General features: G+C 31.8%; 2 protein-coding genes across 4 annotated transcripts in view; one reads left to right on the top strand and one right to left on the bottom strand.

The window, feature by feature from the left end:
• The window catches only part of LOC129756993 (uncharacterized), a 206,276-nt gene that overhangs the window by 73,023 nt on the left and 109,595 nt on the right, over positions 1-23,658 (top strand). The gene's annotated exons all lie outside the window — the stretch shown is intronic.
• LOC129756995 (testis-specific serine/threonine-protein kinase 3-like) lies at positions 15,280-16,822 on the bottom strand. 2 transcript variants are annotated; one of them, XM_055754078.1, is made up of 2 exons: positions 16,613-16,822; positions 15,280-16,562 (listed from the first exon to the last, which is right to left on the bottom strand). In XM_055754078.1, exons 1-2 carry the CDS (start codon positions 16,718-16,720, stop codon positions 15,561-15,563), a joined length of 1,110 nt encoding a protein of 369 aa, XP_055610053.1. In that variant the 5' UTR covers positions 16,721-16,822; the 3' UTR covers positions 15,280-15,560. The 2 variants fall into 2 exon arrangements, with proteins under 2 accessions (XP_055610053.1, XP_055610054.1); XM_055754079.1 differs by having other exon boundaries at positions 15,280-16,549; positions 16,613-16,743.

Genomic DNA, 23,658 nt, shown 5'->3' with positions numbered 1-23,658 from the left:
GCTAAATTTTTCCCGCAGAGAAAATCAGGAAATCTGGATAATTTTTTAACACAAAGTCCGGATAAATCTAAGCAGAGTTAAGTGGATATTTGAATAAAAAAATCAATCTGAAAGTGAGTAAAATTTCTTTGGATAATTAAAAAAAAAATGAAAATAAAATAAAATAAATTTAAAATTAATTACAAAAATATTTACAAAATTAAAAAAAAACTAAAAAAGGTAAAAAAAATGAAAAATGGAGAAAAATGGAACATGGAGAAAAATGAAAAATGGAGAAAAATGAAAAATGGAGAAAAATGAAAAAAAGGAAAAAAAAAGGATAAAAAAAGAAAAAAATGAAAAAAACGGAAAAAAAGGAAAACAATGAAAAAAAAGAAAAAAATGAAAAAAAAGAAAAAAAATGAAAAAAAGGAAAAAAAGGAAAAAAAATTAAAAAAAGGGAGAAATCAAATAAAAAAAAGGAAAAATAAAATAAAAAAAGGGAGAAATAAAATAGAAAAAGGGAGAAATAAAATAAAAAAGGGAGAAAAATAAAAAAAGGAAAAAAAAATGAAAAAAGGAAAAAAATGAAAAAAAGTGAAAAAACGGGAAAAAAGGAAAAAAATTAAAAAAGGAAAAAAGGAAAAAAAATAAAAAATTAAAAAAAGGAAAAAAAATAAAAAAAGAAAAAAAGAACAAAAATGAAAAAAAAAGAAAAAAAATGAAAAAAGAAAAAAAACAAAAATGAAAAAAAAGAAAAAAAAATGAAAAAAAAATGAAAAAAAAAAATGAAAAAAATATTATAAAAAAAAATTAAAAAAGAAGACAAAATGAAAAAAATGAATAAAAATAAAAAACGAAAAAAATTTAAAAAAAAAAAAAGATGAAAAAATTAAAAAAAAGATTAAAAAAAATAAAAAAAAAAATAAAAAAAAAATTAAAAAAATAATAAAAAAAATAAAAAAAAATAAAAAAAAATAAAAAAAAATAAAAAAAAAAAATAAAAAAAAATAAAAAAAAATAAAAAAAAAATAAAAAAAAATAAAAAAAAATAAAAAAAAATAAAAAAAAAATAAAAAAAAATAAAAAAAAATTAAAAAAAATTAAAAAAAATAAAAAAAAAAATAAAAAAAAAATTGAAAAAAATAAAAAAAATAAAAAAAAAATTAAAAAAAAATAAAAAAAAAAATAAAAAAAAATAAAAAAAAATAAAAAAAATAAAAAAAAAATAAAAAAAAAATAATAAAAGATGAAAAACAAAATTTAAAAAAAAGATGAAAAAAAGATGAAAAAAAATAAAAGATGTAATAAAAAAATTAAAAAAAAGATGAAAAATGAAAAAAAAATGAAAAAAAATAAAAAAATAAAAAAATAAAAAAAAATTTAAAAAAATTAAAAAAAATGAAAAAAAAATTAAATAAAAAATAGAAATAAATAAAATAAAAAATTAAAATAAATGAAATAAAAATAGAAAGAAATAAAATAAAAAATTGAAATAAATAAAATAAAAATTTAAAATAAATAAAATAAAAATAAAATTGAAAAAAACTAGAAAAATTAAAATACAAAAATTTAAAAAATAAAATAAAAAAGTATTTAAAAAAGTAAAAAACAATTCAGAAAAACAAAAATTGAAAAAAAAATTAAACATTTGCAAAAATAAAGCAAAAATAAAAAAAAAAATCAAAAATGAAATTAAACAAAAAAAAAAAAAGCGGCAATTGAAAGTAAATAAAGAAATTAAAAGGTTAATAAAAAAATAAATAAAAGTTAATAAAAATATGTATATAAATGAAAATAAAATTAAAAAATAAATAAAAAAATAAATAAAAAGCAACAAAAAAAAGGAAATTTAAAATCAATTAACAAAATTGGAAAAAATTAAAAAGTGCATATACAGTGAACATTCTTTATAAGCAACCTTTACACAAGCAACATTCTATTGAAGCAACCTCTGCATAAGCAACTTTTTTTATTCCAAAATTTCTGTACAAGCAACCATGGTTTTATTTTTCATTTTAATTTTCATTCTTCCGTAAAATTGGAGAAGAAAGGCAGAGTATCAATTTCTTTGAAAACGAAATTATTAATTTTAAATGAACTCCAAGATGGCAAGACACCGACAGAGATCTGCAGAAGCTACAACATCCATAAGTCGACTTTAACGAGGATAAAAAATAATAAAGATAACTTGGAAGAATTCGAATCAAAAACGTACAGTTGCGTTCAAAAAAGAATGAAATCGCGTGAAGCTGCGCACCCACTTCCAACTTTGACAAGCTGCCATTTCTCTCTCAGAAAATTTTTTTTTCATGAAAATTTCACAAAATTTAGTTCAACTATGCAACTAACACTCTTCGAAATTTGAAGCATTTTCATTGACGGGAAACAAAGATAGAGCTATTTCCGTAAAAAAGGGAAATTTAAGCTTCACTAAACTTGCTGTATCTTCGACAATTTTCATTGAAAAATTTTGAAAATTGGTCTAAAGATGTAAAAATGTTTGATCTAATACCAGGCCAAGTTTCGTCAAAATCCATGAACGAGATCAAAAATGGTGCCGGGTAGAAAATCAGGTTCATTATCGCCCAACATACGATTTCATTCATTTTTGGACGGATGTTTGTATGGAAAACATCGTATTCAATGTATTCTTGGTTATTTCTTTCACAAAATAAAAATTTATCACAAAGACTGTTGTAAATTGATAAAAACTTCATTCGTGCTTTGTTTCGGAAGAAAAAATGTTTCAACAGAGAATGACAGACAGAAATGATTCGTTAATTATTCCGATAAACAAATTTTATACACAATTAAAGCGAGTATTCTATTCGCTCTTGTGATTCAATACCAGCTCTGTTGGAACAATTTCTATTTCTAATCAAAGCAGGAATGAAGTTCCTATCAATTCACAACCTTCTTTGTGATTAATTTTGTTTGTGAAAGAAAAAACCTAGAATATATGAATTACGATGCTTTCCATACAAACATCCGTCCAAAAAAGAATGAAATCGTATGTTGGGCGACAATGAACCTGATTTTCTACCCGGCACCATTTTTGATTACGTTCATCAATTTTGACGAAACTCTGCCTGGTATTAGATCAAACATTTTAACATCTTTGGACCAAATTTCAAAATTTTTCAATGAAAATTACCGAAGATACAGCAAGTTCAGTGAAGCATTTCCAAATTTCCCTTTTTTACGGAAATAGCTCTATCTTTGTTTCCCCTAATTTTAAATGCTTAAAATTTCGTAGAGTGTTAGATGAGTAGTTGAACTAGATTTTGTGGAATTTTCATGAAAAAATATCAACCGAGAGAGAAATGGCAGCTTGTCAAAGTTGAAAGTGGGTGCGCAGCTTCACGCGATTTCATTCTTTTTTGAACGCAACTGTATGTTACTAAAAAAAAATCAAGCGAATGAAGCCATTAAAAAATCCTGATCTTGATGATAAACTATACGCATTGTTTTTACTACGGAGAGAAGCAAACGAATTGGTTTCAAACGAGATGCTCAAAGTTAAAGCACTAGATTTAAAAAGGTCACTCAATGGACACGAAGAATTTTCAGCCAGTGGTGGCTGGCTTGATAAATTTAAAAAACGCCACGGCTATTCTTAATTTTGACGGTTTCCGGTGAAAAACTTTCCTGCAATGCTGAGAGTGCTGCTACATTTAAGGGCGATATCAAAAAGACTATCGCCGAAATGGGTTTTTTACGGAACGGATCTACAATTGTGACGAAACCAGTCTGGTTTACAAAGGTTTGCACAAGAAAACAAACGCTACCGTTTTCGAAAAAACTGCTGTAGGACGGAGTCCATGAAGGTCACCATTATGCCTTGTATAAATTCAACTTGGACGCATAAACTTGATTTGATGATGATTAGAAATTTAAAAATCCTCGGTATTTTAAAAATGTAAATTTACCACTGTATTACAAATCATCCAAAAATGCATGGCAAACTTCTGCGCTTTTTAAGAAGTGGTACAACGATTTATTCATCCCTGAAGTTTCTCGTCAGTTAGAAGCTAAAGGCTTACCAGTAAAAGCAATTTTATTAGTCGATAATGCCATCGTCATGGGACAGCAAAAGAGAGCAGAATCAGCATCGATAATGTGATAGATTCCTGCAACACCGCGGTAGAATAGACATAGGAAAATAACCTTACAAGCAATGAGATCTTGTTTTTGTGACGAATTCGAGAAAAAACAGTTCTAAAAGACTTAATTAATATTATTTTAACTATGTAATAAAATATTAAACTGCTTATTTATCTATAAATCACAAAACTGATTTTTCTTAAAATTTATACTCCTTTTTCTATATAAGCAACTTTTTCTACATAAGAAACTTTTTTTGAAAAATTGGTTCAGATTAGTTGCTTGTATAGAATGCTCACTGTAATAAAAAAATTTAAAAAAAAATTGAAAAAAAAAGAATAAAAAACAATAACAAATGGAATTTAAAAAAAAATAAAAAAAAATTAAAAATAGAATAAAAAATATAAAAATAGAATTAAAAAATTTAAATTAAAAAAATAAGAATAGAATAATCAAAAAATTGTAAAAAAATAAAATAAAACAAAAGACTGGAAAAGAACATAAAAAATAGAATAAAAACATAAAAAATAGAATAAAAAACATAAAAAATTGAATTAAAAAACATTAAAAATACAATTAAAAAAACATTAAAAATATAATTAAAAAAAAATTAATGAAAACAAAAAAAAAACAGAAATAAAAATTTAAATTTAAATATAAAATTAAAGAAAAGTCATAAAAAAAGCAAATAAAAAAATAAAGAAATGAAAAGAATGGGAAATAAATAACATAAAAGAGAATAACAAAAAAAATAAAAATAAAAATAAAACACTTGACAGATCGATACCAAATTTTGCACACGTACACATTACATTACTAAGTAACTTCACTGAAAATTACATCAATTTCCATCCGTCGCAAAAAAGTTAATTATTAAACAAAGTGTTGCATTGGTCTACTGGATGAAGCAAACAGAGGAATCGACCTTCTTCTGAAGGTTCAAAATGTGCTTGATGAAACAGATTATCCTTCTTGGCATTCATTGAGTTAGACGTCTTCGATATCACTCCCACTCAACTATTTATCAGCTCAGGAAACCCAATCTCCTTAAATGATCAAAATTTCATTTGGTTTCTATTCTGTGAATAAGGTCGAAATATTTGAATATGACGTAAAAAGAAGATAAAATATTTTGAAGGAGCATTTTGCAAGTCAATTTATTTGTCCCCCGGTTAAAGAAGCAACGACATATTTTCACTCATAAACTTGATGATTTTATTCGAAGCCCGACTGCATAATTCAGACTAGCTTCCCAATTAAAAAACTTTCATTATCCATCGGAAACAGAGAAACCAGCATTTGATTTACTACACGAGACTGACAGTCGCTGGCATTCATTTTGTTGTGGCGACATTGAAATTGAAATACCAACAACTACTGCTGCTGGCTGATACAGCTTCAAGTTGTTATTCCGGTTCCCGGTTTTCCATTTCGATTCATCCTGCCTTGCTACCTTGCTATCTTCTTCTGCTGACTTGAGCCGCCTAGATCCAAGAACGAACTACCTCTGGAACTCAATCAGAGCAAGGTTGGAGCTTCCTGCCACCCACAGAGACCCCGGACAGACCCATCCCACACACACCCATTCATGAATAGTTGATGGCCTAGTTCGGAAACAGGCTACCTGGAGAATGTTGGGCTTCCGCTTTTCATCGCCATCATCCTCATCATCATCATCGTTTCATCTACGATTTAATGTTTGCAATATATGTACCTACACACCACACACCGAACCAACGAAAGCCATAATGGCTTTCACTAAAGATGCACTTGCTCTGCTCCACTCGCAGCACTCAGTGTCGTGCCATATCTGTGGCAGCCGGTAAAGCACATTTCCAAGATGAGCTTTTCCAGATGTCATTGGACTGTTTCCTTTTTCCACATTTTTTTCTGCAACCAAACACCTACAGTTCATAATGTGCGGTGAAAAATATACGGACTTACTTGTCTACACACATAGGAGGAACGCTACGTGCTCAACTAGCTGACATTTTATGATGCAGGACCTGTCTTCTGTCGGTCCTGTTCCAGGTTCATGAGGGAGCAGAGCACACGTTTTCCTCACTTGGATTTCAGCTCCATTCAATTATGGGGAAGCGGCACTGTCCATGTCCATGTTAGATGAATGGATGGATGGCTCAAGTGTTTGATGAGAACAACATGCATGAAAAGTGATGACACTCATCATCATCATCATCATCGCCGAATGCCCCTTGGCTGTCGTCGTCGCCAGTCTGTTGTTTTTTTTTAAATATCCATTCTAAAAATTAATTTTACTGTTCCCTTATCACTCCAGGCTATTTTTACAGAAAAAATTGATGCTTGAATTTTTAACACTCACTAAGCAACCAAAAGTTCCGTAATTACTGAAATGCAGTACTAATTATTTTGGTTGAATGTAGGAAAAGAAAGAATTCCTTTTAGATTCACTTGAGAAAATGTATACCGAAATAACGGCGTGAATTGACACAGTTTTCGGACTATTTTTACAATATATCTGTAAGATTCAGCTCTTTTGGTACTCAATACCGAACACGAAAGGATAATAAGGAAATCAGATCCATCTTCATTTGAATCTCTGTAGCAAGGGCGCGAAAATCGTTGCCCTAGGAAGCTAAGTGGTTGTTGATCTAAAAAAGTTGTTATACCAGGGTCTTTTTTTACACGAGTATACGACCGTTGAAAAACCGTGCAAAAATGCATGTTTCCCGGAAACCGTGCAAAAAAACGCGGTTATTCCAAAGTTCTGAAACTTGAGACAATTTACCTGTCTGAGCCGTAAGACTTAAACCTCCCTTTGCGGTTAGGGTCTATATGACCCAAACTGTACTTTCTCGAAGCGATATTTCAGGAAAGCCAGATACATAAAATTTTCTCACTTTTCCCAAAATGAATGAGGAGCCCTACAATTTCTCATTTTTATATTTTTGAATAGGGTTACCAGAGTAACCCAGTAAAAAAAGAACGATTAGCAGATTAGCGTCAATTAGACCCGGATTATTGAATTGGTTGTAAAATCAAAACTACTGAACCGATTTTCATAAACACTACCATTTTGAAACCGTCCGAATGTCTGCTATCAGATACTTCTTGAAAATTTGAGTCTAGATTTTTCTGGTCTTCTGATCTGGCCTGGTCTTACCCTGAGCACAACAACTCTGAAATGTGAAATCTAATTTTGAAATAATATTATAAGATATCAAATACGACAATTCAATTAACTCAGGAATTTGAAAGCTGCACATTTATTCAATTTAATTTTGAAATTCGGCTCTGCGAATTTCTGGAATCTCTCGTTGTATGTTTTACGCGGCTCTTAATGTGATAAAAATATCACAGAAAATTAAAATTTAGTTAGTTTCCATTAGTTTTCAGGTTTTCATAGATTCAATAATTTATCGGCCCAGTCAGTGTCATAAATATAAGCTAATTATTTATTCAATAAAATAACAATGGTTTTCATGAATAAAAACAATGATTTTAAGTTTTTTTTTATATTTCCATTCATGTGACACAAGAAATCTTTTCTTTACTTTAAATGAATCTTTGAATCAGTAAAAGTTTAGCTGATAAAGTGAAATTTCGTTATTTCAACCGGGATGGTCACGATCTCAGGGTGGCCAGCGAACCGGGAAAACCTGGATTCAAAAATAAAACCGGGAAAAAGCCTGGAATTTCGAATCAAAATCGGAAACATCATTTTAATAGTTTTTCCCATATATTAAAAACCTATGAAATCCTAACGATCATTCATTTCATTATGACGAAACTGTTTCTCAAAAACTCAGAAACGGGATTTTCCCGGGAAAAGTCGGAAAATTCTTAAAACATTGGGATTTTTGAGTCAGCACATACATTTGTGGTACAAAGAAATGTCATGTCTTAGAAAAAAGTTCGTGACCATAAACTATTTCTAGCTCACGTGTATTTTGCACGCCAACAAATGTTTTTAAAATAAATATATTTTAACAACTTTGAAGTCTGAATACGTTACTTTTATTGCGTTAATTATTATTCAATATTATTCAATATTCAATATCACCGTTGTGTACTTTTTTTTACGAATTTCTGGTAGAAAATGAACCTAAAATGTGAATAAAAATTTAGAGAAAGGATTTAAAAATATTCTAACTGTAAGGTTGCCAGATTGCCCGGTTTTATCCGGGTTTGCCCGGATATTTAATACTAAATTTAAGAACAGTCCGGCCCGGCCCCGTGGCCAGGATTTCACTGAAAAATATTCGGATTTAGCCCGGATTTATTCACTTTATTTGGTAAATCAAACAAAAATAAACCAACAAACACCCCCAAAATGAAATTTTTCGAGCAAGTTTTATAAAAATAATCGTGAAAGGTTTTTTGGAGCCTAAAATGCGGTTCAAAATCTATCGAAAAGTTTTGATGGAAAACGTTTTTTTTTTAATTTTTTTTTCTTGATTTTTGTTGGGGAATTTCTGAGTTTTGACAAAATTTGCTCGGATATTGCCCAGATTTATGGTCGTCAATTTGAAATAGAATGCCAGTATTTTCCAGGTTTTTATAAAAAATTGCCCGGTTTATACGTTGAAATCACTCAGTTTTTTACTGGATTCACATCTTTAAAACAAAATGAGATTCATGCTCAACACCGGTCTTTACACTGATATACACTAGTTCAGAATTTCAATTTGCAACAGGAGCTTTTCTTTCGAAATAAACACGTTATACTGAATCGAGACTTTTAAAAATCAGCCGATATGTAATAAATACATTTATAATTGTGGAGAAATTTTAAAAAGCCGACTAACATATCAAATGAATTCGGTGAACAAATAAATATGAAATTTCAATACATAGAACGTAAAAAGGATGATTTGAATTCAGCAATTCAGAAATAGTTTTGATGTGAATTTACAAGTTGAAATCAGTCAGTTTTTTTTACTGAATCCACATCTCAAAAAACTAAATAAGATTCATGCTCAACATCGATCTTTACACTGGAATTATTATTCACTAGTCCAGAATAGATGAAAAGCCCGACAAACATATCGTATTTGGTGAACAAATAAAGATGAAATTTTAATAGAACGTAAAAAGGATGATATGAATTCAGCAATTCATTCATGAAGTCCTTCGGGTCAATTTATTTTCTGAAAAGCTAATTTTTACAAAGATTTTTTTTAACAAACGTTGTTTTTAAATAAAGTTGAACTATGACATCATTTTGAGCTGTTTTCAATCAAATTATCGGTACCTTTATCATTAATAAAAAAAACTCATAACAAACTCCAGGTTTCATTTAGTTGATAAAATAATTAAAATACTAATAAAATTCAAGTTTCTTCGTTTGTGTTGTATGAACCAAGCACACTACAAATTGTAAAAACTAGCATAACATTAATTCAAAAATAAATATCAATTTGTTTCCATACGACATAACCTCGAGGTACTTATCTTATTTGGTTTCGAAAATATCTTCTCATTTTTCAGCTCCATTTCTCAAAATTGAAACACATAATTGAAATTATGCGGCCACCATTTTGTATACAATTTTTTGCTTAAACCAGTAACCGCATTCTTTATTTAAAATAAATGTCAAAAATTACAGATTATAAGCTATTGAATCACGTTTGATATTGCGGAATCACAAACATTGAGCATTCATCTCAAAAATCGGAATTTAAAGAAAATTTCACCTTACAATAATATTTAAAATTTAAATAGGATTTCCAATTAAAAAATCGAATAAAAACAAGCATTTTGAAATACGACTGAAAATTTAGACTCAGAGTTCAGATAAATTTACCAGAAATTAGATAAAAAAAAATTCAGAATCCGGCATCGTAAAATCGAGCTTCAAAAGCGCCATCTAAAATAAATTTTTTAAAGGCTATCGAAGGAAAACCTTATTCAGTATTTTTAATATGAGAACGGAAATAAAATTAAGAATTGCTGCTAAGTATTAAGATTAAGCGGAATCTGTTTTAAGAACTGCATAAGAAAAATTAAAAAATAGAATATCAATCAGTAGCACAGCAATAACATCAAACATGATTTCTGATTCCGAAGATAAGCGTCAAAAATTTACAAAGTTATCTGAATAATATTTAGTTTTTGAAAAAGTTATGAAAACAAAATAGTATTTTTGATGGAAGCTTATGGAGCTGTCAAACATTGAACACATTCTTCTCGAAACAGTGATGTTGACGCATTCGTTGTATTCAAAATTCGATACCGATTTCGAGAGTTCAGAAGCCAGAGTTCAATAGTAAAATTCGGTATTATAACCTAAAATTTTAAAAGTATCGTATGGCACATTATATCGAAACTATATTTTATCCCATGCAAATGAAAGGATTTTTCCTTATAATAAGCGAAGTTGATGAAAAGTCTGAAAAGAAGATAAAATTTTTGGGTTAAGATTAGTAAAACTAGTATATTTCTTACCGTATCACCATCGCCGTAACCTGTGTCTATTGTCAAAAATCCGATAAGCTAAATTATTTGTGTATTTCGGAAAATGGAAAATCATAAAGTCTCAATCCGGAAAACCGGAAAAAATTCGAGAATTTGAAAATGAGAACTCGCTGGCCAGCCTGCGATCTTAGATCGAAAACGCCAGCTTTTTCTGACCGTTTTGTCTTTTGGCTCAATTTTCAGACACCAACCAAATTACAATAATTTTTTCTTCAAAATTAGATAGTGAACAAGTAGACGATCCGAAAATGGTATAATTTATGAAAATTGGCTAAGTATTTTTGAAGATACAGGCAAAATAGTAATTCGGGTCCATACGATAAGGAACGTTAAGATACAACCTGAGACATTTTACCTTACACCAGAGACCAGACATCTGGGCCCTGGCACTTGAGACCTGAAACTTGAGATATAAGATCTGAGTCCTGAATCCTGCGACATAAGACACGGCACAGCTGTGACATGAGACTAGGAACTTGAGATTAGATCTGAAACATGCGACTAGAGTAGGATTGTTCGATCTTCGGGAAAAGATCGATCTCCTAGATCGATTCAGATGAACGGTTCTAGGATCGATCCATCTAAAAAATCGGAGCTTGAAGATCGATCTCCGATTAATCGATCTTTTTCGTTTGTAATAAGATGGAACTGTTGTTTATTAAAAATATGCAAAAAAAAGACATAAAATTTCAAATTTGTTTAATCCTTCTAGGTACATATGGAAAGAAAATGATTTCAAGCGCTTTTATGTAAGGTGAACCGGAGTTAGTGTTTTTTTCACAAACACCTTCCTGCACCCAATTCACAAGGTTTGTGAATAATTTGCAAAATTGTTTATTTTTATTTATTTGGTGTTCCGTCTCACGACATAACCTGATGAACAATATTCCTCCAATTCACAAGGTTCGTGGCAACCGTTCTTCAACTTCTCGGCATTCCACATCCACCAGATTACGCTCCACTTGGTCTAATTAAAAATTTCTAAAATTATCTTTAAACTGATCATGCATGCCAAATGAAAAAAAATCGCCTCGACCAGTAATCGAACTCGAGTTCGTCAGACGTAAACTAGTCAAGCTGTAGCTCTAAAGTTCAGTTGACTTCATCAAATTCAATTTGCTGCAAAATTCTACGGCAGAAAACGCTCATCGATTGATGGTGCTTATACTGCACCTACTATGACTGATTTTCAGATTTCGGCATAAAAGTTTAAAATGCATTTTTAAACGTTTATAATTACTTTTTCAAGTTTCATTCATTTAGGAAATTTACATTTTTAGTGTCTGAACACGAAACTATGATGTAACTCACATATTATAGATGTTTTCTAAGGTTAAATGAGCGTTTTTCTTAAGGTGGCATTATGCCCTTATTTCCTCTAAATGAGAAAAAAAGATCGAAAGATCGAATCGAAAATAAACCGATCTAATCGATTTTTTCCTCGCCGAAAAATCGATCCAAAAAAATCGAAAATCGGAGTTGAAAAGATCGATCTTCCAAGGATCGATCCAAGATCGACCAATCCTAGACTAGAGAGACATGAGAAATGAGACATGAGACTACAAACCTGAAACTTGCAGACCTCAACCCCATTTTCATCTCATTTCTCAAGTCTCATATCAAAGATCAATGTAAAGATGAGGATAAGGATCAGGGTTAGAATAAGTATCGTGATCCGGAGTAGAATCTGGATACGGATCTGGATTCGGATCAAAGTTAAGATAAATATCAAGGACCAGGATCCGGATCACCATTACGATTAAAATCAGGCTCTGAAGAACGAACCGAATAAATGTAAAAATCAAAATCAGGTACAGGATCTCGTTAAGCATCACAATCAGAATAAGAATTCAAATCAGGATTATTATTGAGTTCTGAATTGGGATTAAAACTAGTAACAGGATCAGGCTTGGGTAAGAGTAAAAATACGAACACACACACATACAGGATCTCAGTGAAACTTCATGTTTCTATGAAGAGATCTAATCTAAGACATCTTTCAAGCATATGATGACAAGCATCTTACAAATGCTAAAACACCCAGCACACCCAAAGAGTACTATATATCCCGTGACTGAAATTCGATCACATGACCTCTGACTCGTAAGACTTCAACACTACCCTTTAGGCCACGGTCGACGGCAAAGAGGGTCAAAATCAGAATAAAGATTAGTATCAGGATCAAGAATGGGCTCACAATGATAGGATCGAGATAAGGGTAAAGATCAGAATTAGATTCAAAATCAAAATCAGATCATGATTTGAATCTGGATTAGACCAGATTCAGGATCAACTTTATTTGAAAGCTCCGTGTATGAAGTTCATACTATGAACATGAGGGTGGCGATTTCCGAGAGGGTGTTTAAAATTTCAGCTCAATCGGACTTGATTTAGGGGTGCTCAAGGCGCTCAAAATTTCGACTTTTTAAACCTCGAAATTTGAAGCAATCTGCAAAAAAAATTTTGGTTAAAAATCAACTTTAGAACAAAAATCACTCAAGGGACCAAAGAAATCATAAAAAATTGAGATTTTAATTTCGATGCCAAATGACTTAAAAATTTAATAAAACATCGACTAGGTGTCGAGAAAAAAAATTGGAAGCCCTCTTAGTGATTTTTGAAGGTAAAAAAAGAAACTGTGAGCGCTTCGAGGCACTTCTTAATGTAGTCCGATTGAGCTGAAATTTTTAGTTTTCAGTCAGTTTTTTGGGCTAATTTACCAAATGTTTTCATATTTATATAAGAATTTTTTTTTAATACATCTATTACCACCCTAATGTACATATACTATGGAGGCTGTTAACAAGGCTATGTTAAACCTTGAAAATCGACCATTTACATTTTGACTTTGACCATTTACGAGCATGGGTTAAGGAAATATATTGAAATCGGCTTCTGAAATTACTCACAGCTCGCTAAACCTATAATATCAAATATAATTTATAGAGCTCGACGTTTTGATCTTTTAACCTACCTATATTTTGTCGGTTTTCCTAATTTTATGCAAAACCGAAACTTGAAGTCCTTTGAGGCTTGTCCGACTGTGCTTCTATTTTGTACAGCTCGGCTTTTTGAGAGTAGACCATCTCTTTTTCCGATTTCGAAAACTCAGATCGATTCTCTTATGCCAGAAACTTATTTCATGACCGAACAAATCTACTCTCAAATCGACAACTGAGGAATCTGTTTTTATTAATTACTAGAGATGTACCGAATAGTGGTATTCGGCGAACCGCCGAATACCGAATATTGACCTTTTCAACAATTCGGCCAAACGAATATTCGGCCGAATATTCGGTCGAATATGCTATTGAGATTTTAATGAAAAAAAAACCTAAGCGATTATTTGAATGCTTTCTATTTCTTCCATATTAATCCCTCTCATGTTTTAGTCGATTATTCTCTACCAGATGATGTTATCGGATGATGTATTACAAGATATTTTTTAAGAAGGGGCCTTTTTTGTTGTTGTGCATTTATTTAAAGAGGGTTTAAGGCTTAAAACTTTTACCCTCAGCAGGTGTCTTTCTGATTTTTAAAATGTCACCAATAACTGAAAATACATCAGATGATTAGTCGCTTCTAGAACGTTTATCATCAAAGAGATTGCGTTCTTATAAAATCTGGTGTAAAACATGTCGGAATAGGTGCCAAGCTATTTGAAATTGCTTCTCTGATATTGAATTAGATGGAGGTCGAATTTAAGAAAGGTATCTTCAAAATAGTTGTTGAAAAGATAGATGATCTTTAACCTTTAGCATACCATACTTTCAACCACACGTATCCACACAATCAGGCATTCAGGACGATTGATGAAAAAAGAAATTAAAAAGTTCAAAATTTATTTATGTTTTTAAATTTTTAAAAAAATCGTTATTGAACACAAAATCTAAATAATTTTAAAGAGGATTTGAGTTTTTTATTTGAATTAGCAAATAATCTGCTTGGGGATTACCCAAGCAAAACTCGGGAAGATGTAAACAATATCTGGACATCCCGGCCAGATTTGACTTATCTTCATTCTTTACTGGATTTATGGGCAAGCCTGAATATATTCAGAAAATCTGGAATAAACTATAATCAAAAAATAAAGCGATACCGTTCAACATTCTCCTGAACGATCTACAATGAAAGATACTCGGATACACCATAGATGTTTTGCTGAATCCATAAGTTTTTAATGATTGTGTAGCTTTTACATCATTACTTTTGGATATTTTATAAATCATCCAAAATTATTTGAAAAATTTACAAGTCTGTAGTAGATATTCGGCCTATTCGGCCGAATACTTAGCTCAACTGTTCGGTGAGCCGAATATTCGGCTTAACGGTTTTTCGGCGGTATTCGGCGCCGAATATTCGGCTGACCGAATATTCGGTACATCTCTATTAATTACCATGTATGACTTTGGAATATAATTTATTCTTATTAGTTGTAGTTCAATCGAATCAACCTCAACAACATAGCTGAATCAACCCTACTCTGGACCATTTTAGCAATCGAATGCTACAAAATTAGACATTTCAAAATCAGCTACAGCTTATTCATCCTTGACATTGATGCTGACCGAACAAAACAAAATGTTAAAATCCAATGAAATATCATCTCAAGAGCATTTTTATTCGTTCAGCCTTTTTCCGTTGTGTTGAGATGATGAATTGGTCCCAAACAGAAGAAAACAGTTGAATTCTGTCCCATACAACAATATCCTTAACGTCAGATCCTAATGTTCCCAAATGTTGTCTAAATACTTTTTATATTTACAGTATGGATCAAATACCCTCCAGATTATTTTTACGACGGGCATAGCAATGTTTAGAGATTTTAAAAAAATTTTTCATAGACCTTAGTTGACAATTGACTTCGTAACACATTTTAATTTTCAATAACTTATTAGGTTGGAATGAACAATAGTCAGATTAAGGTTGTTTCAATCGAGTATTATTATCCCAAGTAATTAAAAGTTAGATGAAAAAGGTTCTCCTAAGCAAATTTTGCGAAAAAAACCATTCATTCCTTAAAAACCGCTGCTACTGGAAAAATCGAAGTCGACTACGTGATCCACCGGTTTGAAAGAAGTCCGGGACACAAAGTCATTCTTGCCGGAAAAGTCCGCCTCCCGAATGGTGGTGATCACGTTACTGGTCGAAATTTTAAGCTTCGACTTTACGATCATGGCCAGTTGCGAGTCCTTCTTAGCTTTGGGAGCCTCCGAGAGGGCCAGGTATTCGTCGGGTTTAAGTTTTCTCAGCTCCGGAACGTCCGTGATCCACTCGGATTGAAGTACCTCATCGACGGTCCACCTGAGCAGTGGATTCGGTTCGAAAAGGCTGGCTACCAGGTTTTTGACGTTCGACGACAATGTGTCTTTCACTTTCGATTTGAACTGCCACTTCCGGGCCATCTGCTGGGCGTAGACGACTTTGGTTCGACCCTTGAAGGGCATCGATTTGTTGAGCATAACGTACATCATAACTCCGAAGGCCCACATATCGGAAGCCTTGGCATCGTACGGTTGTCCTTTCAGGATTTCCGGAGCCGCATAATCGAATGATCCACAGTAGGTCCTGCTGAGTTCCACCTCTCCATTCTCCATGATGTAGCGCGAAAATCCGAAATCACTTAGCTTTGCATTGAAATTGGAAGTTATCAGAATGTTTTCGCATTTCAAATCCCGATGAGCGATTCCAGCCTCATGCAGATACTGCAGGGCCAGGGCGATTTGCCGGGCCCATATGCGGGCCTGTTTCTCATCCAGCCGATCGTGGGCAATAATGTACGTCAGCAGATCGCCCTTTTCAGCATTGCGCATAAAGATGAAGATCTTGGTGTGACACTTAATGATGGCATGAATCCGGATGATATGCGGGTGCCTAATCCGAAGCAATATGGCCAGCTCCCGGGGTAGAAATTTTCGTTTAAATTTTGCACTACACAAAGCGGTGTCGATCAACTTACAGGCCAACTGTTGAATTTCCTCTGAATTGCCGTTGTTTCTGCAATATTCTGTGAGATAGACCTTCAAAAACAGACATGAGAGAGTGACATTCTATAGTATTTTTTGTTTACCTTAGAAAAAGTTCCTTCGCCTAGCCGGGACAAAAATCGGTATCCAAGCGTCCTAACGTGTTCCTGGGCAGTTTTCTTTCCACTAGAACAATCTACATGAGCACACATAATTTGGAAAACATTTTTGAAAACATCAATTTTGTTTATTTTGTGCTAATTGTTGTACCTTTCAAATCAACCATGCATACTGTGATTAAAATAAGACGTTCAATTTCCCACAACACTGTTTTTCTGATTTCTTCCGAAAAAAAGATTCAGGCCTAGAAATGCCCAGAATGTCAAGAAACGAGAGATGATCGAATTTGATGTCTGGTTCTCATGCAGACAGTTCAAGAAAAAAAAATCGCTGCGCCCGTTTATAAGATTGGACAATTAATCAAACCCACTGAATCGTTAGTGGCAAATGACCGGAGCAAATTGTTTGCTATTTATTTTCCATTTACGTCGCGTTCTTTTTGCGCTAGAAATAACCGGGCGAGCCATAAGTTAGTTCCAACAAAGACTTGCTGCTGCTGCTGCTGGTAACACCTTAAATATAAACAACTTAATAAACATAAAAAATGGATTGGTAGCTACACGGTGGTCAATCCGCTTTTGGTGGACATTCAATTGTTAGTGTTCCGAACAAAAAAAACAGAAGCATGACTAAAAAATGAATTCAATTATGGTGCAATTAAATTTGACCATCACCAAAATTTACACCAACATCTGTCTCCGGCTTGTTGGCTGGAAAGCAAACTGACTACAAGGTAAAGTAGGTGAAATGTCCGTCACTCAAATCACGGCAACTAGCTACTTATACCTTGGCCAACGAGCGTTGTAAATTGAGAACGTTTTGCGAAATCTCCTTCGCTTATTCACAAAATTAATTCGTGAGAATTTGTTAGGTCTGTCTGAAAATTACTCTTAATCTAAAACTTCGCTAGTTGTACAGGGCCTATCAATTTTGGCAAGATTCGATTTTAGTACGGCTTTCTGAAACAATGAATTCTAATTTTCCACATTTACTGCACACCAAAAATATGTTTTTGTGTCTTTTAATATCAAATTCAACAACAACTAAAACGCTAAAAATGAAAATCGTGAGTAAAAAATAAGCAAAATAATAGAAAAAAACAATAACAATTTTTTTTTTCAATAACAAGTTAAACAGAGTGAAAAATCCGTTTATTTTTGGCATACCTAAGTATGGCAGTGTTGCCAAAATCGAATGGGGTCTGCATTTGAATGTAATTGTATTTTTTACCTTTCAAGTTATCTATCTACTTTCTGAAAAGTCAATTTGAAAGCAGAATAATTTTAATAGTAGAATTTTGTTGAAAAGGATTCTGAACTAGTAATATTGAAACTGAAAAAGCATGTTAGTTGTGAGTAATAAGTGTTACTTCTTTTTTTTCTGTTTTCTTGTTGGATTTGTATTGTTGTTTTCTCCAATAAATTCATGAAACCAAAAATTGATTTTTACAAATTATTATTGTTTGTTCATGATTTAATATGAAAATTTGTAGGAAAACATATCGCCAAACAAACCCAGCAATCTTGAGTCGAATTTGATCCGTAGGAATACGCGAAATTAATTTCTAACGGTCGCCATAGAAGGTCACAGCACATAGTGTCCGAGCGATTTTTGATTTCGTAGTGTGATATGGCTCACTGAAAGTTAAAAAAAAGTCGAATATGTGAATCTGACAGTAAAGCTTTTTTTATTTGTGAGATCCTCAAATTAAAACTGTTGAAATAAGTTATTCAACGCAGGTTTCAGTAGTGGAATAGAGTTATCTTTATTCAGGTTTGTTCATCAAGTCCTTAAATAACTACCCACTACATTAGCGATACCTGCTGGTGGATCGAACCGATCCTAAACATTTTTGCTTCGGAGGGTCCGAAAAATTCCATAAGTTCAACAAAAATTGATAGCATGATTGTTCTATTTGGCTCCATTTGTTAGACAAATTCTTGGTTATGCAAGTTTATGCAAAACAATTGTATGAGAACTTCCCTCTTCCTTAACTTTACCCTCAATTGAAGTAAAAAGTAGTCTCAAATAAGCATAAATAAGCATTGAACAGGGTGGACAGCGAATCGGGAAAACCGTGAAAAACCGGAAATTAAAAAATGGACCGGGAAAACCGTGAAAAAAACTGGAATTTCGAATCAAAACCGGGAAAAAATTGTGGATCGTTTTTTTTCCATACATGAACTTATTTAATGTCATTTATTTTATCGTGACTTATTTATTTCCCAGAAACGGGGAAATATATGAATTGAAATTCCATAGAAAATATGCGCAAAAACTCGAAAATTTCTTCAAAAATCGTTTTTTTTTTAGCTAAGATTAGTGCACGAGTGATCGAAAGTGTTTTATTTCCATGTCCAGAATATTTTAAGTTTATTATGTATGTGATAATTGAGAAAGAATGAGCTGAAACTTTACGAAAATATTTGAAATGTACTGGGAATAATTTTGAAGAGCCAAATTTAAAAAATGGAATAAATTAGTGAAGATTAATAAAGATAAATTGTTAATAAAATTTACAGAGAGTGGAAAAAATGCATTCACGCAATTCAGCTCAGAAAAAAAAGATTTACAAAGGTCTCATCATAAAAGATTTAAAGAAAAAATTAATTACATGATTGCAAGTAATTTTTATCCGAAAATTTAGTCATTTCCGGCGGTTTTAAGTGTAGTTTACGAAAAGCATCCTAATTTCTTTAAAAATTTAAAATTTTAGTAAAATCAAAACTTTTTGGTTTGTGTTGTATTTATGCACTTAGTACACACTGAAATTTATTAAAAACTATCGAAAAATTAATTTATTAATCAAATTACCGACAAGTAGCAAAACCTTTGCTTTGCGTTTCGAAGTGCTTATATTTTATTTTCTTAAAAACAATTCACAAACATCACCGTTTCTAGTCTCCTCGCACTTTTACGTTCAATTTTAAAAAAATATTTCTTTTTTGGTGAAAAAATAGAAGAAATAAAATCTCAATTGGGGAAACCTAGAAAAAATCGGGAATTTGAAAATGAAAACTCGCTGGCCATCCTTAATTTAACAATTTCTCGTATCCAAATGTCCTCCTATACCAAACTTATTTCCATATGCCGATTAGCTCCCGAGTTATAAGAAAAATTTAAAAGGAGCCCCCTCTCTCCTTCCTATCATCTTACTAGAAGGAGACAGAAGTATCAAATAATATGCATAAAAACGGTCCTCGTACTCGAATACCCTCCCAAGCCAAATTTGGTTCCATTTGCTGGATAAGTTTTCGAGTGATTTAAAAAATTAAATGGGAGCACCCTCCCCCCTTAAAATTTTCCGACTGGAAGAACAGAGGTTCTCAGAATATCATAGAAACATTTCTGCTATTCAAATATCTTCCCACGCTAAATTTGGTTCCATTTGCTTGAGTAGTTTTCCAGTTATGCCGAAAATTTTCAAGGACCCCCCTCCCCACTTTCTGTCTCCTCACTGGAAGGAGGTAGGAGTACCAAATATTCATAGAACCATTTTTCGTACCCAAATACCCTTCCAAGCCAAATTTGGTTCCATTTACTCGAATAATTCTCAAGTTATGCAATAAATTATCCCCACAGGAAGAAGGGAGGGGTCTGAAATAATCATTGAAACATTTCTCGTTCACCAATACCCTCTCTTGCCTAATTTGGTTCCAATAGCTTAAGTAACTCCTAATTTATGAAAAAAAAATTAAGGTAGCCACTCTCCCCCTGTATCTCACTGGATTAAGAGGGAAGTTTTAAAGAAACATTTCTCGTACCCAAATACCCTTCCAAGCGAAATTTGCTTCCATTTGCTCGAATAATTCTCAAGTTATGCAATTTAGAAGGTATGGAAGCCCTTCTCCTCCATTCCTATATCCCCACAGGAAAAACAGAGGGGTCTGAAATAATTATTGGAACATTTCTCGTTTACCGATATTCCCCCTTGCCAAATTTGGTTCCATTATCTTAAGTAGTTTCCAAGTTTGTAAAAAAAATGTGAAATATTTTCTCTCCCTTTCTGTCTCCCACTGGAAGGAGAGAGTTGTTTTCAATAATAATAGAAAAAATTTCTTGTAATTTCTTGCCAAATTTGGTTCCATTTGCTCTAAATATTAGTTCTCGAGTTGTGTGAAAAATTGTATGCTCCCCTCCCTTCTCACCATTCTATCTCATCATTGCAAGGAGCGAGGGGTCTAAATCCAACCTAGAACTGTTTCTCCTTCCCAAATACCGTCGCCTGACAAATAGGAGAGAATTGAGATACTCGATCCCCTACACAGTAAACGAAAATTACCGAGTTCGGTAATTTTTTTTTACCGTAATCCTAACATGTGTAAATCGTTAAACTGTTCGGTAATTTTTTCGGTAAAAAATGAACGAACATCGGTAAATGAAGAACCGATTTACCGAGGTTCGTTTATTTTTTACCGAAAAAATTACCGAACAGTTTAATGATTTACACATGTTGGGATTTCGGTAAAAAAATTACCGAACTCGGTAATTTTCGTTTACTATGTATTCTTATTTTCAACATATCTTTTTGGAAAAATTTAGCAACTCGCCGTCTTCTGCATTTTCTGACAGATATAGTTTCAAGTTTATATGCTCCAAAAGTTTGAACGATACATAAACTCGTAGATAAACTAGAGGCATTTTCGTGAGACTTAGAGAGCTTAATTTATTTTGAGCTAACTTTATCTGAAGTGTTTTTTTTTGCAGTTTGAATATCGACCTGAAAAATTCTCACGTGTTGCGACTAAAAATATACTAACTCGAGGTGTTTTTGTTCACTTTCTTGTTATTTTTTCAATTTTACTGGATACTGCTTAACTTTGTTTACACATTTTTAATACCCAGATTTGGTCATTATTGAGAAATAAATATTAAAATTATTGAGAATTCTAGGGTGGCCTTCCTTAGCTTGTAAAAGAGTGAAACTATACGAGATATTATTGTAAGGAGGCCCCCTTAGCAGGTTTAATTCATGTTTTAATTCCAATTTTAAAGTTTTTACTTCATTTCCAAGATTTCTAGAACTTAAAGAAGCATGATTGAAGTAATGGTCAACTTTTTTTTCCTCGTGAGGGGGATCTCCCTGACTTGGGGGCTTGGAGCAATTGACCCCCCCATTGCCCCCTCCCTTTAATCCGGCCTTACCCTATCCAAATACCCTCTCATAACAATTTTTTTAAATTTGCTTCAGTTCTCGATTAATCCAAACATGTTAACTCTATATGGGAGGAAGCTCCTCCCACATCTAGTAATTTTGCACTTTGTGTCCCTAACTTTGCCTATGGTGATTACACGAAAATTCCCATCGAAACGTGCTACGACTTTGATAGGGAACAAAGTTTGGAACACATCAAAAAGTATTTTTAGTTTTGGTCATGGCAGTTTTAAGCAGCAATGTTGAGGAAATTAAATTAAATTTATTACCAATGTATTGAGTCTGAACACTTTCAAATTTTTGTTTTGATCAAATATAGACGAGTTTGTGAAAATCTGTGCTGTTGCTGTACCTTAAAAATCTTTCTAACATACAAACACAATCTGTTCCTTAAACACGTGAATCATAATGTTTGGCTAAATTTACACTTAAGGCAACCCACTGACGTTCGTTTGCATTTAATACTAAAGAAAAATTTGTTGTGTGGCCCACAAGAAAGTCTCAGTACTAAAATTTGGCCCGCCTGATGAAAATCTTGGTCACCCATAGTTTAGAGCATTTGTGAAGCTTTTGGGAATATGCATATGATTGAAAGCCTTCAAATTGCCAACAGACAAAATTTACAAAATCGTGATAATGTGCCAAATTGACAAAACTTACAAAAATGACAAAAATAGCAAAAATGACAAATTTGACGAAACTGACAAAATTGATGAAAGAAAAAAGTACTATACTGTCAAAATTATCAAAATTAACAAAAATGATAAAAATTACAAAAAATACAAAAATGACAAAAATGATAAAAATGACAAAAATGACACAAACGACATAAATGATGGAAATAAAAAAAACAAAAATAATGCAAATGACACAAATGTTAAAAATGGCAAAATTGACCAAATTCAAATAAATACCAAATTCTAAATATTTACCTAATTGACAAAATTGGAAAAGATTTACCAAATCGACGAAATAGACAAATTTAGCGAATATGACAAAATTGACAAAAGAAAAAATTACTATGCTGTCAAAAATGACAAAAATTACAGAAATGATAAATATAAAAAAGACAAAAATGATGAAAATGATAAAAATGACAAATATGAGAAAAACGACAAAAATGACATAAATGACATAAATGATAAATGACAAAATGACATAAATGATGAAAATGAAAAAAAAGACAAAATTCGTGAAAACGACACTAATGTTAAAATTTGCAAAATTTACCGAATTTGAATAAATACCGAATTATAAATATTTACCAAATTGACAAAGTCGACAAAATTGGAAAAGATTGACCCAATTGACAAAAATGACAAAATTTTGACAAAAAAGACAAATTTAATGAATATAAAAAAAATGATAATAGAAAAAAATTGCAAAATTGACAAAACTGTCAAAATCGACAAAACTAGACATAATGGCCAAATTAACAAAAATGACAATAAATGACAAGAAAGAAAAAAATATCACAAATGATGAAAATAACAAAAATGGCAAGAATAAAAAAATTAAAAATTTTCGTAATTTAACACAAAATTGAAAAAAAATGACAAAATGGAAAAAATGATAAAAAATGATAATATGCTATGTAACGACTAGGAGTCGACACGTCTCATCTCAGCGAAACTCAACAGCAGTTTTATGACATTTCGGTAAATTAATATCAATAATGTTCGAAAATGCCGTATGTAAAATAATAATAATAACCACAGGAGGTAGAAAATTAGAAGCTATACATTTGAAGTTTTGCGCCATTTGTAACAAGTAATGAATCAAAGATCAATCTAAGAATCAAAGTTTCTGAGAATATTATATTTAATTCGTTACATAAGCATTTGGAAACAGTAAGTTAACAGGAAGATAGCTAAG

This window comes from Uranotaenia lowii, chromosome 3, assembly GCF_029784155.1.
Source record: "Uranotaenia lowii strain MFRU-FL chromosome 3, ASM2978415v1, whole genome shotgun sequence".
NCBI lineage: Eukaryota > Metazoa > Arthropoda > Insecta > Diptera > Culicidae > Uranotaenia > Uranotaenia lowii.
This window is presented reverse-complemented; position numbering and strand designations above follow the sequence as displayed.

Bases quoted from the DNA above. Each gene is read 5' to 3' on its own strand.
- LOC129756995 (XM_055754078.1), bottom strand. From the start codon at position 16,720: ATGTGTGCTCATGTAGATTGTTCTAGTGGAAAGAAAACTGCCCAGGAA. The intron at 16,563-16,612 runs GTAAACAAAAAA...CTGTTTTTGAAG, and splicing joins GCGAAGGAACTTTTTCTAAG to GTCTATCTCACAGAATATTG.